The following is a 15,429-nucleotide window of genomic DNA, read 5'->3' on the forward strand; positions in this document are numbered from 1 at the left end:
AAGTAACTGTGCTTTATCCCAGGACAAGCAGGCAGCATATTCTCAACTAGTGGGTGACCTCCAAGCTAAGCAGAATGGGATGGAGGGAGAGTTGGCAAGTTAAGAAAAGAGATTTGGTAAAACAGACTGGCCAAAATGGCCATCCCTTCTGGAGAAAGTATCCAGACAGTAATGAGAGGTGAAAGTATGAACCGAGGACCAAGTGGCAGCCTTGCAGATTTCCTCAATAGGAGTTGATCTGAGGAATGCTACAGACGCCATCATTGCTCTAACTCTGTGGCCCGTGTCTCAACCCTGCAGAGGGATACCAGCCTGAGCATAGCAGAAAGAGATGCAAGCAGCCATCCAGTTGGATATGGTTTGCTTCGAGACAGGATGCCCCAACTTATATGGATCGAAGGAGATGAAAAGTGGGGCTGTTCTGTGAGATTGAGTGCGTTGCAAGTAGAAAGCCAAGGCACATTTACAGTCCAAAGTATGGAACGCCACTTCTCCAGGGTGAGAATGAGGCTTTGGAAAAAATAGATTGATTGATGTGAAATTCTGACACAACTTTAGGCAAAAATTTTGGATGAGTACGGAGGACCACTTTGTCATGGTGGAAAACTGTGAAAGGTGGATCCGCAACCAAGGCTTGTAACTTACTGACTCTTCGAGCAGACGTGAGGGCAATCAGAAAAACCACTTTCCAAGTAAGATACCTGAGATGAGCCTTATCAATTGGTTCAAATGGAGGTTTCATCAATTGAGCCAGGACAACATTGAGATCCCAGACCACTGGAGGTAGTTTGAGCGGTGGATGTATATTAAAAAGTCCTTTCATGAATCGGGAAACCGCAGGATGTGCAGACAGGGGTTTCCCATCAAGAGGCTGATGGAAAGCAGCAATCGCATTGAGATGAACTCAGATAGATGTAGACTAGAGTCTAGATTGTGATAAGTGAAGTAAATAATCCAAAACAGAAGCCAAGGAGGTAGACATTGGTTCCATTTGGCGAGTAGAACACCAAGCAGAAAATCTAATCCATTTCTGACCATAACACTGCCTAGTGGACGGCTTTCTGGAAGCCACCAAAACGTCCTGTACAGATTGAGAAAACTGCGGTACCAAGCTGTTAGTGTAGAGACTACAGATTGAGATGAAGTAAGGATCCTTGACTCTGAGTAAGCAGAGAGGGAAAAACTGGTACAAGCAGAGGCTCCCTGGTGCTGAGTTGAAGTAGAAGAGAGTACCACAGTTGTCTGGGCCACCGAGGAGCTATCAGAATCATGGTGGCATATTCGGTCTTGAGTTTGACAAGAGTCTTGAGAATCAGAGAGAGAAAGGAGGGAAGGCATAGAGAAACTGACCCGTCCAGTCCAGGAGGAAAGCATCTGCCTCGAGACGCTGGGGAGAGTATATCCGGGAGCAGAACTGAGGCAGTTTGTTGTTGAGGGGAGACGCAAAGAGGTCTATCTGAGGGGTCCCCCACTGAGCAAACACCTGTCGGAGAGGCGAGGAATTGAGCGTCCATTCGTGAGGTTGCAGAAGACAACTCAATTTGTCCGCCAGGCAGTTGTGCTGACCTTGAATGTATACAGCTCTGAGAAAGATGTTTTGATGGATTGCCCAATCCACAGCTTCAGAGCCTCTTGACAAAGGGAGTGAGATCCCGTACCTCCTTCTTTGTTGACATAGTACATGGCGACTTGGTTGTCCTTCCGGACAAGGACTACGTTGTCGTGAAGGTGTTGAAAAGCTTTGATAGCACTGAAAATCGCTCCGAGTTCCAACAGATTGATATGACAAAGACGGTCTTCGGGAGACCAATGGCCTTGGGTACGGAGACCGTCTAGATGGGCTCCCCATGCGTAGGTTGACGAGTCTGTTGTGAGAACCTTCTGATGAAGGAGAGTGTGGAACAGCAAACTTCTGGAAAGATTGGAAGAGAGCATCCACCAGTGGAAAGATTGTCTCAACAAAGGAGTTACCATAATTTGTTGAGAAAGAGGGTTGGTAGCTTGTTGCCACTGAGATGCCAGGGTCCACTGAGGTATGCGTAAGTGAAGTCTGGCAAAAGGAGTCACGTGAACTGTAGAAGCCATGTGACCGAGGAGAATCATCATTTATCTCGCTGAAATTGATGTGAGATGAGACACTTGAGGGCAAAGGCGAATGAGAGCATCCTGACGTGTTCGAGGCAGGAACGCTCTGAGCTGGACAGTGTCCAGAGTGGCCCTGATGAACTGAAGAGACTGAGATGGGTTCAACTGGGATTTTGGAAAGTTGATTTCGAACCTCAGACATTGGAGGAACATAATAGTCTGTTGGGTCGCTGCAATAACCCCTTGGTGAGAGGGGGCTTTGATGAGCCAGTCGTCCAGGTATGGAAAAACTTGAAGACCATGGGTATGGAGGGCTGCAGCCAACACCACCAGATACTTTGTGAAGACTCTGGGGGATGAGGCGAGTCCGAAAGGAAGAATTCTGTATTGTTGATAAAGATTCCCCACCCGGAATCATAGAGAAGCTGGATGAATTGGGATATGAGTGTAAGCCTCTTTGAGATCCAGAGAGCATAGCCAATCTCCCTGATTCATCAGGGAATATAAAGTTGGTAAAGAAAGCATCCAAAACTTCTCTTTGACTAGAAATTTGTTGAGGGCTCTGAGGTCCAGAATGGGTCGCAAATCTTTGGAACCAGAAAATAACGGGAATAAAAACCCCTGTCCCGTTGGTTCAAGGGAACTTCCTCAACAGTTTGAAGGTGAAGAAGAGCCTGAGCTTCCTGAAGAAGGGGAAATTGTGACGAATTTGAAGGACACTCTCTTGGAGGGCGATCTGGAGGCACCTGAAGAAAGTGAAGTGAGTATCCCTCCCGAAGGATGATGAGAACCCAGATATCTGAGGTGATCATCTCCCACTGGTGATAAAAATGGTGAAGACGACCTCCTATGGACAGAAGAGAAGTCTGATGGAGGGAGGTTGGTATGCTCAGACTAGGAATGTCAAAAAGACTGAGCTGGTTTAGCCGCAGCAGGAGCCTGAGCTTTCTGATGTCGTTGCGTGGTGGCCTTCTAGGCAGAGGCCTGGAGAAAGCTGGCGTTGTTTTTTGAGGATAACGATGTGATGGTTGCTTGTATGGCTGAGCAGGAGGAGTCTTAGGCTTCGGCTGAATCAAGGAAGCAAAAGAGCGCTCATGTTCAGAGAGACGCTTAGTAGCAGCTTCAATGAAACCGCTTAGTAGCAGCTTCAATTAAATCATCAAAAAGTTAATTTCCCTGGCAAGGCAAGTTCGCTAGACGTTCCTGTAAACTGGGATCCATATCAACAATGCGGAGCCAGGCAAGGCGACACATGGTTACTGGAAAGGCAGAAACTCTGGAAGAAAGCTCAAAGGCATCGTATGTGGCTTGCAGCATGAAGAGTCGAAGTTGAGACAGAGTTCGGATAATCTGTTTGAATTCCGCAAGACACTGTTCCTCAAGAGCTGGGTAGAACTTAGGTATCAATTTGATTAAGTGATTAAAATAAGCAGTGAAAGTATAGTTGTAATTGAGAATTCTGTGAGCAGTCATGGAATTCTAATATAGCCTACGGCCAAACTTGTCCATGGTACGGCCCTCCCTGCCTGGAGGGACTGCAGCGTAGAGCTTAGATGGTTGAGCTTTCTTTAAAGAAGATTCCACAACCAAGGACTGGTGAGACAATTGAGATTTCTCAAAGCCTTTGCAAGGTACAACTTGGATGGAATGACTGTAATGGAATAAGGAGTTTCCATATTCCTGAAGAAAGTTTGCTTTAACACTGGAGTCATAGGAAGCCTCAAGGTCTCCTTGGGTGGATGAAGTAATTCCATGTCAGCCAAGTATTTGGAGTCAGAATGGAGATCCAGCTGAAGAGCTTTCCCCATGTCAAAGACAAACCTCGCAAAAGAGGCAGACTTCGAGGTAGAAGGACCCTCAGGAGAAGAAGTGCGAGACTTAGGAACCACCGAATAGGAAGGAGAAGCCTCTCTGGAATATTGAGAAGGAGGCTCAGAATCCAGGCGCACAGTGATTGAAGAAGCTCCACTACCTGTGACAGGAGGAGTCAGAGAATGCTTGCGCTTCAGAAGCCTTGATGGTGAAGTCCCCGGGGGTTCAAGGAACAGAGTGGGTCGAGGCAGGAGAAGGCTCCCTCGGAGGTGGTCTCGAAGGAGGAGTCTTCGACCTTGATGGACTTCGAGGAGAAGCAGCCGGTGTAATAGCTTTGCGAGACTTATGTTTAGATTTTGTAGAAGTCTCGACAGCCTTGGATAGACGAGGCATAGAAGATTCAATATCCGGAGGAGAGGACTGCTGCTGAAGAAAAGACTCCTGACTGCACTTGGAAGCAAGATGCTTCGAATGCCTCAAGCGATGCCTCGATCGAGGTGGAGGAGACCATGTCCCAGGAGGAGGCGAAGAGTCACTGGATGATAAGTGATGAGACTTCCGAGACTTGCATCGAGGTGCTTCAAGAGGAGGTTTCAGCTGATGCTCAGGCTGGCTCGCAGGAAGCAGGGTCGAGGCCGGGAGGAGTTGAGCCATGACCGAAGAAATCTGAGTGGTCAAAACGGCTTTCAACATGGGCACCGAGACGAAGGGATCAGATCTCGAAGGTGCAGAAGTGCGCTCCAAAGAGGGCGACCTCGAGGATGAGTATTCCCTATGTTTGGAGGAACGCTTAGCTGGAGGTCTCAAAGAGGCTGGCAGGACCGTAGGCACGGCCTGGAATGCCTGAGACTCTGAGGCTTCTTAGGAAGGGTACCTGAAGGAGAAACAGGAGACTTACCCACAGAAGAAGACTTCGCAGGAACTGCAGGCGAGGCCTTCGAGACCAAAGATGTCGAGGTCAAGGCCTTGGTCGAAGTAGTCATGGGCGTCAAGGCTTTGGAAGTCGAGGCTGACTCCGAAGTCAAGGTCGAGACCCGTTCAGTAGACTATTCCATCGTGCCAAAGAATTGAAGAATCTTAGCACTGTGTCTATGAAGGGCTCGAGGCTGAAGAGTAGCACAACGTGAACAAGAGTTGGGGCAATGTTCGGGACCCAGGCAAGCGATACACCAACGACGAGAGTCGATGAGTGAAATTACCTTGCCGCACTGGCTACACTTTTTGAACCCGGTAAGAGGCCGAACGAGGGTCAGAGGCCAGGCCTAGGCCAAAAGGCCACTGGTCGGAAAAGAAAAAATTAAAAGAATGAGAACGCGAGCACAGCGACTAGAAAAAAATAACAAAGCCGCGGTGTTGAGAAGGCAACGAAGGGCTGCAGAGCTGAAGTGAAGAGGACTTCTCGGCTCCGCAGAAAACGTTGAACTGAGGTACCTCACAGGAGACGCGCGCCCTGACTCGGGTGGGAAGGCACTTGCGCATGCGCAGTGCAGCACTCGTAAGCTCTTACAAAGATCTTCAAGCAAGTCTGCTTGCGAGGCTGTCCGCTGCGGGGCTCCGTCGGTGACGTCACCCATCTGTTGAGAATATGCTGCCTGCTTGTCCTGGGATAATTAAAGATCTCAACATGTAGATCCTAAAAAAAAAGTAAGGATACATGAGATAGAAAATCAACAAACATTTAAGCACCTCTAAGGTATAAAATGTAAAGAATTTGGGTCTCTTTCAATGGCAGCTCAGGAAAGGGTAAAATAGCAATCCTAGGCAATGTTTATTTACAGGAAAGGTGATAGATACATGCAGAAGTAGTGGAGCAAAAATAATATTAATTTCAAGAAAGTATGAAACAGCACAGGGGATTTCTGATGGAGAGGAAGTGATTGTAGACAGTGGCAATGAATGAGGCCACATGGTCTTTTACTGCCATTGTATTCAGTTTCTGTGCTTACCATGTTTTCTACTCTTCACAGGAAGTGTAAGGGAGCTTGAATCTCTTTCAGATGCTCCTGCACCATTTGCCGGATGTACAGCTTTAGCAGCTGAAGCAATCTGCGTCTCCTCCTTTTTCCTGCGGACTGGAATTTCACTCTTTTTGCTTGGGAATATCTCTATATATCTGTATGGAAAAAAATCCAAATATACCTCGTATATGTTATCTCATTTTACTGTTATTTCTGCAACACATGAAGGTTACCCAACAGATAAGAGTTATTTGGTGCGCAAGGTCAACACAAAGCCATGATATACAAGAGGGTCCTTCAGATTATGGGTAGAATTGAAGGGAAGTTGTTTATGGGCATCAGAGTATATGTTGAAAAACCATCCCCGCTCTTCCCCTTAAACTGTGATAATAAACTAAACTGCTAAGAACAAATAAAAGGTATGCCATCCAGGCCACTTGAATATAGTGTTTCACTGGAAAGGATGGTACAATAACACCCAATATTGCTGTTTCACTCTGCTTGTTCTGAAGCCATCTATACATTCTGAAGTATTCTATACCAATGGTCTCAAACTCGCAACCCGGGGCCCACATGCGGCCCGCCAGTTACTATTTTGAGACCCTCAGTATGTTTATCAAAATCACAAAAGTAAAATAAAACAGTTTCTTCATCATATGTCTCTTTAGCTATAAATGACAATATTATTAAGACTTAGCCAAAAGGAAAGATTTATAAACTACAAAGAGTTTTACCTCATGCAAAACTCTTGATTTCTTTTTTTCATCTTTATTCCTTTTTATTTCTTTCAACAAGTGTACAATATTATTACAATTAATTCATATCACTCACTTGACATTCTTAATCAATGTTAGTATACATGTTTTAATTCCCTCCACCCACCTCCCATCCCCTCCCATATCAACAAAAGATTTTATCCAAACATATATATACTTAGACTCCCCCTCCCCCCCATTTTTACAAATTATCTCCTAAGGAAAAAGAATAAACCTTAATCATTACAGTATTCAATTAATGGCCTCCACACCTCCTTAAATCTTTTAAAATATCCCCTCTGTACTGCAAGAAATCTTTCCATCTTATATAAATGACAAACTGAGTTCCACCAAAAACTACAATTCAATCTAGAATAGTCTTTCCAATTAGTCGTTATTTGTTGAATTCCCACTCCAGTAAGAATCATCAATAATTAGTTGTTTGCTGCAGATATCTGACTTTTGGCCCTCATACACATTCCAAAAATCACTGTGTCGTAGGATAATGCTACATGATTTTCCATCAATATATTAACTTGATCCCATATTGATATCCAAAATGCCTGAATACATGGACAATAAAATAAAAGATGGTCTAAGGTTCCAATTTCAATTTTACAATGCCAGCATCTATTAGACTTAGAGCAATCTAATTTTTGTAATCTAGTAGGGGTCCAGAATGCTCTATGCAGCAAAAAGAACCATGTTTGCCTAATAGATGCCGACATCGTACCTTTAATTCTCCAAGACCAAATACGTGGCCATTGAGATGCATTAATTTGATGCTTAATCTCAATGCTCCAAATATCTCTTAATCCATTTTTTGGTTTCTTATTCAAATAATTAGATATAATTTTGTACCACTTTGCAGCCTGGTGTCCCAGAAAATCTGCCTGGAAACATAAGAATTCTAAGCTGTAATGATCATTTAAAGATTTCCATTCAGGGAACCCCACCTGAATAGCCTGCTTCAATTGCAACCACTTATAACTTTGTTTTTTATTCAAACCATATTTATGTTGCAATTGTGAAAAATCAAGCAGCTTACCATTATCAATTACTTCCGTTAAGGATCTTATACCTGCTTTAATCCAATCCTTCCAGACAAACTTAAACCCGCCTATTTGTATCTTGGAGTTTACCCAAATAGTCTGTTGTTTCGATTTTAAAATAGAATCAGTAGTTAATTTATCTACAAATCGTAACGTTTTCCAAGTATCCATTAATACTTCATTGTCTTTACGTATTCTAGGTATTTTTATACCAAGCAGAAGATCAAGCCTAAGTGGAAAGATAAGTGATCTCTCCACCCGTAACCACTCTGGTAGTTGTTCCAAAAGCTCTGGGAGGACCCAATACATATCTTGGCGCATGATATAGGCCTGATGATACCTATAAAAATTGGGAAAATTTACCCCACCCTCCTCAATTGGTCTTTGCAAAGACACTAGAGCCACTCTTGCAATTTTACCCAGCCAAATAAATTTAACCAGAATACTATTTAATTTTTTATAAAAAGACCCCTGAAAAAACACTGGTATCATTCCCAATTGATAGCAAACTACAGGCAAAATCATCATTTTAACAGTTTGAACTCTTCCCCACCATGACAAATGTAAAGGATTCCATTGCTCACATAACTCTGTTACTTTTTGTAATAAAAATTTTTCATTTATTCTCATTGTCTCTTCGAGTGTTTTATTCAACCAAATACCTAAATACTTTATACCATCTTCTTTCCAAATAAAAGGGAAATAATCAAGTATTCCTTTTGTACAATGCACATTTAAAGGTAAAATTTCTGATTTAGTCCAATTTATTTTGTATCCTGAGAATTTTCCAAATGTATCTATTACCTCCAGTAGACATGGAATTGTTGTTTCCGGATTTCTCAAATGAAGCAATATATCATCTGCATAAGCGGATACTTTATATTCCACTCCAGCACATGGAATACCCTCTATGTCCTTTGCCTGTTGAATAGCTAAGGGTTCAAGAACTATATCAAAGAGCAAAGGAGATAATGGACAACCCTGTCTAACTCCCCTCTGTAATTTAAAAGCATCTGAAAAATTATTATTTATGTATAAACGAGCAGTTGGGGAGCTATACAGTGCTTGAATCATTTGTATAAATCCAGATCTAATACCAAACCATCCCATAGCTTGATACATGAAATTCCATTCTACACGATCAAAAGCCTTCTCAGCATCTAGTGATACTGAAAAAGCCGGATCATTAATTTGTCTTGTTAAATAATACATCTGAAATGCCAGTCTAGTATTATTAGAAGAGTGTTTTTTAGCAACAAATCCAGTTTGATTTATTCCTATTATATGCGGAAGAGCTTTAGCCAATCTTAATGCTAAAATCTTAGCTAATATTTTACCATCTACATTTATTAAAGATATAGGCCTGTAATTTGACACCAATGTTGGATCTTTATTTGGCTTTGGCAAAACAATAGTTAAAGATTCTGCCATAGTGCCTGATATACAACCTTTATTCAGTTGGTCCTGATATAGTTTTAATAAATATGGTAAAAGGGAAATTTGAAATTCTTTATAAAACTCTATTGTAAATCCATCTCCACCTGGAGCGGTCCCAACTCTAAGGGATTTCAATGCCATTTGTAACTCTTTTAATGATATAGGTTTATCTAAACTTCCTTTTATATGATCAGGAACCTTAGGACCTTCAACTAAACTCAAAAAATCCATCCCATCTTTCTCTTTATCTAAATAAGACTCAGAAGAATACAGTGACTTATAATATTTTAAAAATTGTTTTAATATATTTCCAATTTGAGAATGAGAATTTCCTAATTCATCCTTAATTATGCCTATTTTCTCCTTTCTTTTCTTTGCTTTTAAATAATTTGCCAATAATCTTCCAGCCTTATTTGCACTACCATAATACACCATTTGCTGAGCAAAAATATCTTTCCTTACTAACCCAGAGGAAATTTCATTATATTCACATTTTTTTTAAAATAATATTTGAAATGTCTCTTGTTCCCATTTATTAACCAATTTTAATTCTAAATTTTTAATTTCTTTTTCCAAATTTGTAAATTGCTTTCTTATCTGTTTCTTTTTATACGCAGAATATGATATAATTTGTCCTCTCATAGTTGCTTTGAAAGCATCCCATAATATTCCAATCGACATTTCCTCTAGATCATTAAGTCTGAAATATTCATTCATTTTGATCTGAAATTCTGTGTAAAATTTAGAATCAGCAAGCAAAGTATTATCAAACCTCCATACAGGTTTGGAATTATCTTGATCTATTAAGTTAACTTCTATCCACACACCACCATGATCAGATATTACTATTGGTTCTATGTCAGCTTTTACAACTTGCTGTACCATCTGATCTGAAACAAAAATACAATCAATTCTTGAAAACGATTGATGAACATGTGTACAAAATGTAAATTCCCGATCATTAAAATGAAGAATACGCCATATATCTTTTAAATTACATGCTTGTACCAAATTATCTAATCCCATTGATTTCATAATTCTACTAGGCTTTTTATCCATTATTGGATCTATAACAGCATTGAAATCCCCAGCCACCACTATATTAGCAGTAGCCAGTGGTAAAACTAATTGTTGTATAGATTTAAAGAATTCACTTTGATTCGAATTAGGGGCATATATATTTAGTAACGCCAATGTATTATTGCCCATGCTCATGTCAACAAGTAACCACCTTCCTTGAGGATCTGCCTTAACCATATTAAATGTTGCTGAACATTTTTTATTAATCAATATTGCTACTCCTGCCTTCTTTTTTATCGCTGGTGCATATAAACATTGTTTTATCCAATTACCTGATAGCTTCATAGACTCTATTCCAGACAAATGTGTCTCTTGCAGAAAACAAATATCTATATTTTGTTGTTTAATATATGTCAGTACCTTTTTCCTTTTTATTGGGTGATTGAGGCCATTTACGTTCAAAGAAAAAATTTTAAAACCCATTTTACAAATAAAATATAATATATAAACATATCTCTCTCAAATATAAAATATACATATTTTCTTTTTCCTTAAACCAGTATATGAATTTCCCCACCTTACCATCTTTCCCCATCCCCCCCTATTCCCCTCCCCCTCCCTCCCCTCCCCTAATACGACTGAAAACTTCTAAACGCACATATTAACTGAATAAAGAAAATAACTCCCCACAGGCAATAATATATTCATTTTTCTCTCTCTCTAATTCTTACCAAACAAGCAACTCCAAACTCTCCTGCAGTCAATCCATTCTACAATACCCTAAATACCCATTTTTACTCTATTCCCATTTTTATAAACTTTTCCCCTCATTCAAACTTTCAAACATTCTTCCCTCCTATATCCTTAATATATTTATAAAAGGATATACCCTATATTTCAGATTCCATTTTTTATAATTATAACCCACCCAAGATTAATACTTTTTTTTTCCCCCTTTCTAAATCTAACCGAAGTTTCCCACAACGTCAATGTAACATACATCACTCCACCTTATTTTATTCATTTTTAGATTTAACCTATAAATCAAAAGAAGGATCAACCATTTCAATCAATCAATCTTCACAGTCTCAAGAACTTTCATTAAGTTCCATTACATTTCCAACTTATTTCAGTCTATTCTTCACTCTTCTCGACTGTAATACTTGTTCATCTTCTTTCTGCTACTTCAGTCTCATTTAGATGTGAATCAACAACCAATTAAGGATCAAGCTAATTCACTTAAGCGATCCTCACAATCCCATCACTTCACACCAATTTTCAGTATATCTTGTTTTATCCTATATTCTGATTGTCAATATGTCTGTAATGCATCAATTATGCATCACCCTCTTGTTATCTCAGTCAAACTCAGGATATGATTTATAAATTGAATAAGGATCAATCTATATCCTATAAACAATTCTCACATTCTCTCTATTGCATGCTAAGATTCCTTACAAATTCCATCTTCTTGCAGATTGTTATTCCATCAATCTCAAATGAAGTACTTATGCATCATCAGCCTTTTATATCAATCATTCTCAGATGCAAATTATAAATTTAAGTAAGGATCAAGTCTTATCCAACAATCCATCTTTACAGTCACAACACTTTACACCAAGATTTACTGTATTTCCATCCTATTTTATTTTAAGATCCCACACTTCTCCAATGTAGCATTTTTGTATCCTCAGTCTGTTATCTCAGTCTCGCTCAGATGTAAATTATAAATTCACATTAAGAATCCATCCAAATCTTATAAGCGATCTTTATATTCTCTTCTCATCATATAAGTTCCACCATATTTTCTTTCTTTTCACATCTTCTTTTCTTTCATTCTTATTTTCTTCTTAAAGTTATTGTTTCTTCTTTATCATTTAGATATCCATCACATATCTTATATTTTCCCATATTAATGACAATCCAACCTTACATTACAGTAAGTCTTCCATCTATCCACTCTTCTGATCCTGCTTGAAATATTGATCTTTTTTCAACCATAACTGCAATCATTTTTTTTTGAAAATATTTTCTCCTTTTTTACTTTTTTCTTCTCTTCTTTTTCTTCTTTTATAAATATCTTCAAACTTTCACCACAAAAAATATAATCCCAAAATCAAACTCGGTACATATTAATTACAGTATCCATTTACTTTCATGAATCCATAGGCAAATCATATTGATCTAGAAATTCCTTTAATTTGACTACTTCTTCAAAATTATAAGTTTTATTCTCATAAGTTACCCTCATAATAGCAGGGTATATTAATCCATATCTTGCCCCCAATGCTCTAAGTTTAGGTCTTAAATCCAAAAGCTGTTTTCTTCTGTATGCCGTAGCTTTTGCAAAGTCAGGCACTATAAAGATCTTAGAGTCCTGACATTTAAGATCCTGGTTTGCTTTAGCCAGTTTTATAATCTCTACCACCTGCTGATGTCTTAGCAGCTTAAAAATTAGTGGACGGGGACCTTTCTGGTTACTTGATCTTTTCATCGGTATCCGAAGTGCTCTTTCTACCTCTAAAGGAAAAGAACTTTTAAACGGTAAGATCTTTGGGATAAAATTAGTCACAAATTGAATAGGATCATTTTGTTCAATCACCTCAGGTATCCCAATCAGACGCAGATTATTCCTTCGTTCACAGTTTGATAAATCTTCAAAGTCTTTTTTCAACGCCTCTATTTCTCTGTGATCTTTTTTACACACCAGCGCTTCTGCCTCAGATTTTTCGGCGCGCTTTTCTAACTGTTCAATTTTGAAGTCAACTGCCTGCATTCTATTTGTCAAACTCTCTATTTCCTCCTTCACTTCTTTTATATTTTTAGCGTTATCGCTTACTATTTCTTTAATCTTCTGTAGCTCGTTCATCAAATCCCAGTTTTCAATTTCATCTAGAGGCAACGGGACCGCTGTCGGGGATACCGAATCCATTTTTGTTCTTTTTTTACTTCCCGCCCCTGTATTCGTCGGATTACTTTTACTTGGTTTACCTGAAGCCATTTCTTATTTAAACTCTCTCCTTTCACTCGCTTTTCATTAATTTTAACTGCCGAAATCTCAATAAAATTTGCCTGTCACAACGGAGCTAATCCTCTACCCAGCCATTTTCATGCGCTGCGAAGCCACGCCCAAAAAACTCTTGTAATCTTTGATAAGACATTAACTATTTTTTTTTCTGAGGCCCTCCAAGTACCTACAAATCTAAAATGTGGCCCTGCAAAGGGTTTGAGTTTGAGACCACTGCTATACATTATGTCAATTTTTTAGGAGTTACCTGGACTGAAAGAGGGTTCTCCCAATTCTTACAGGGGCTGCTGAAAAGTTTTCAGCCCAACCAGATTCCTAAATTCTGAGCGTTATTTTGCAACTATAGCTAAAGAGTGTTATTTTATTTTGCAAAATGCCAGTTTTCAGAATTGTAATGCTATTTGTTGACATTGTTTGAGATCATTGATTGAACCATGTCAATGAAAAGTGTGGAATTTTCAAGGGTGGTACTCCAAATCATTATGAAGTTCCTATTCCTGCAAAAGAAACTCCAAAAGAAATCCATGAATGTATGATGCAAACATTGAGTGACAAATGCCCATCATACTCCAGAGTGAAAAAGTGGTGTGCAAACTTTCAGCGTGGAGATTTCGAGACCAAAGATGCAGCAAGGTCTGGGAGGCCTCAAATGGTTTCAACTCCTGAAATTGTTGACCATGTCCATGACCTGATTTTGGCAGATCTGTGAATATCGGCTAAAACAATTGCTGAGACACTACAGATATCCAGGGAATGTGTTGAGTGTATAATCCATGAGCAACTGGGTTTGCACAAGCTGTCAGCCAAGTAGGTGCCCAAATGTTTGAATGCTGATGAAAAAAGGATGTTGAGTGGACACTTCCAAGTTGATTTTGCTGCATTTTTAGCCAGCTGGTGCCAACTTTTTGGAACGACTAGTTACTGTTGATGAAACATGGTTACACCACTATGACCCTGAGATAAAATAACAGTCCATGCAATGGCTGCCTCAGGTTCTCCAAGGCCAAAGAAATTCAAGACCCAAATCAACAGAAAAGGTCATGACCACAGTGTTTTGGGATCAGGAAGGTGCTGTAATAGCTGACTATCTTCCAAGGGGCCAAACAGTTAATTCAGAATACTACTGTAACTTGCTGCGACAATTAAAGGAAGCACTGAAAGAAAAAAGGAGAGGGAAGCTGTAGAAAGGAGTTCTCTTTTCGCAAGACAATGCACCTGCTCACAACAATGGATGTTTTGATGCAGTTGGGGTTTCAGTGCATAGACCAACCACCCTACTCACCAGACCTTGCTCCATCTGACTATTTTCTGTTTCCAAACCTTAAAAGGAGTTTGAAAGGGCAATAATTTTCAAGTGATTCAGAAGTGATTTCAGCAACAGCGCAGTATTTCAGTGACCAGACATCAGAGTATATTTTGGAAGGGTTTCAGAAACTTCAGACGCGATGCGCAGGTGTGTTGAACTTAGGGGTGAATACATGGAATAACTTGTAAGTTTCATGCTCCTTTTTATTCCCTTCTTGTTTGGGCTGAGAACTTTTCAGCACCTCCTAGTAAATAGGGTCTCTCTCATGACTCTCTGTAAAGGTACTTTTATGCAGTCATTTGAAGGCAATTCATAGACAAAAAGTTCAAAGTGAGGTTCTTCCTCTATTTCCATTTTAATGAGTAAAGCCTGATCCATCTGCCTGACAAACCAGTAAAAGATATGCTTTCTGGCAGAGACTTTTGCCTCTGTGGCGGAGCAGAAGGATCAGAAGAGATGCCATAAGATTCCTCTGCTGACAATTTTGTCAGATTCTCATCTGAGTGGCTTGATATATCCAAATCAGACTCCTCAAAATACTGTCTCCTAGGTGAGTCAGGAAGTGTACATCAAAAGGAGCTTCAACTGTAAATTACGAAGCATCGAACAATTCTCTAACACAAGAGATAACTCCTCTGCTGAAGACGACACATGCATGGAATGGTTCCTTGCTCACCCCGATGCTCAATGTCAACCAGGGGGGCGTGACCTCATCCACGATTGACACTTCAACGTATCCTCGGGCTGGGCTGAGGCAGCCATGGATGCCTTTAATGCCTGTGAAGACTGCATCTACAGTAGGCCCGAAAGTTCTTGCCCATATCTCCTCCTAGAGTTGGCATCTACACAAGAGGCATCAGTGTGCAAGCAATTTGTGGTGCTGGTTGTCTGGGTCTGGGAGACCTCGATGTTGAGGCACACCTGAGAGGAGGACATGACTTGCAGCGATAGAGAGGAAACTTTGCTTCAGCATGTT

General features: G+C 40.1%; 1 protein-coding gene across 2 annotated transcripts in view; it reads right to left on the bottom strand.

Annotated features, from left to right (window-relative positions):
• Positions 1 to 15,429, bottom strand: part of GRSF1 (G-rich RNA sequence binding factor 1) — a 62,282-nt gene that overhangs the window by 11,861 nt on the left and 34,992 nt on the right. For both annotated transcript variants that reach the window (XM_033961055.1, XM_033961048.1), the window contains exon 6: positions 5,844 to 6,010. In XM_033961055.1, the coding sequence (XP_033816946.1) occupies positions 5,844 to 6,010 (167 nt within the window). The remainder of the gene's footprint in view (positions 1 to 5,843; positions 6,011 to 15,429) is intronic.

Source organism: Geotrypetes seraphini, chromosome 1, assembly GCF_902459505.1.
Source record: "Geotrypetes seraphini chromosome 1, aGeoSer1.1, whole genome shotgun sequence".
In the NCBI taxonomy this organism is placed as follows: domain Eukaryota; kingdom Metazoa; phylum Chordata; class Amphibia; order Gymnophiona; family Dermophiidae; genus Geotrypetes; species Geotrypetes seraphini.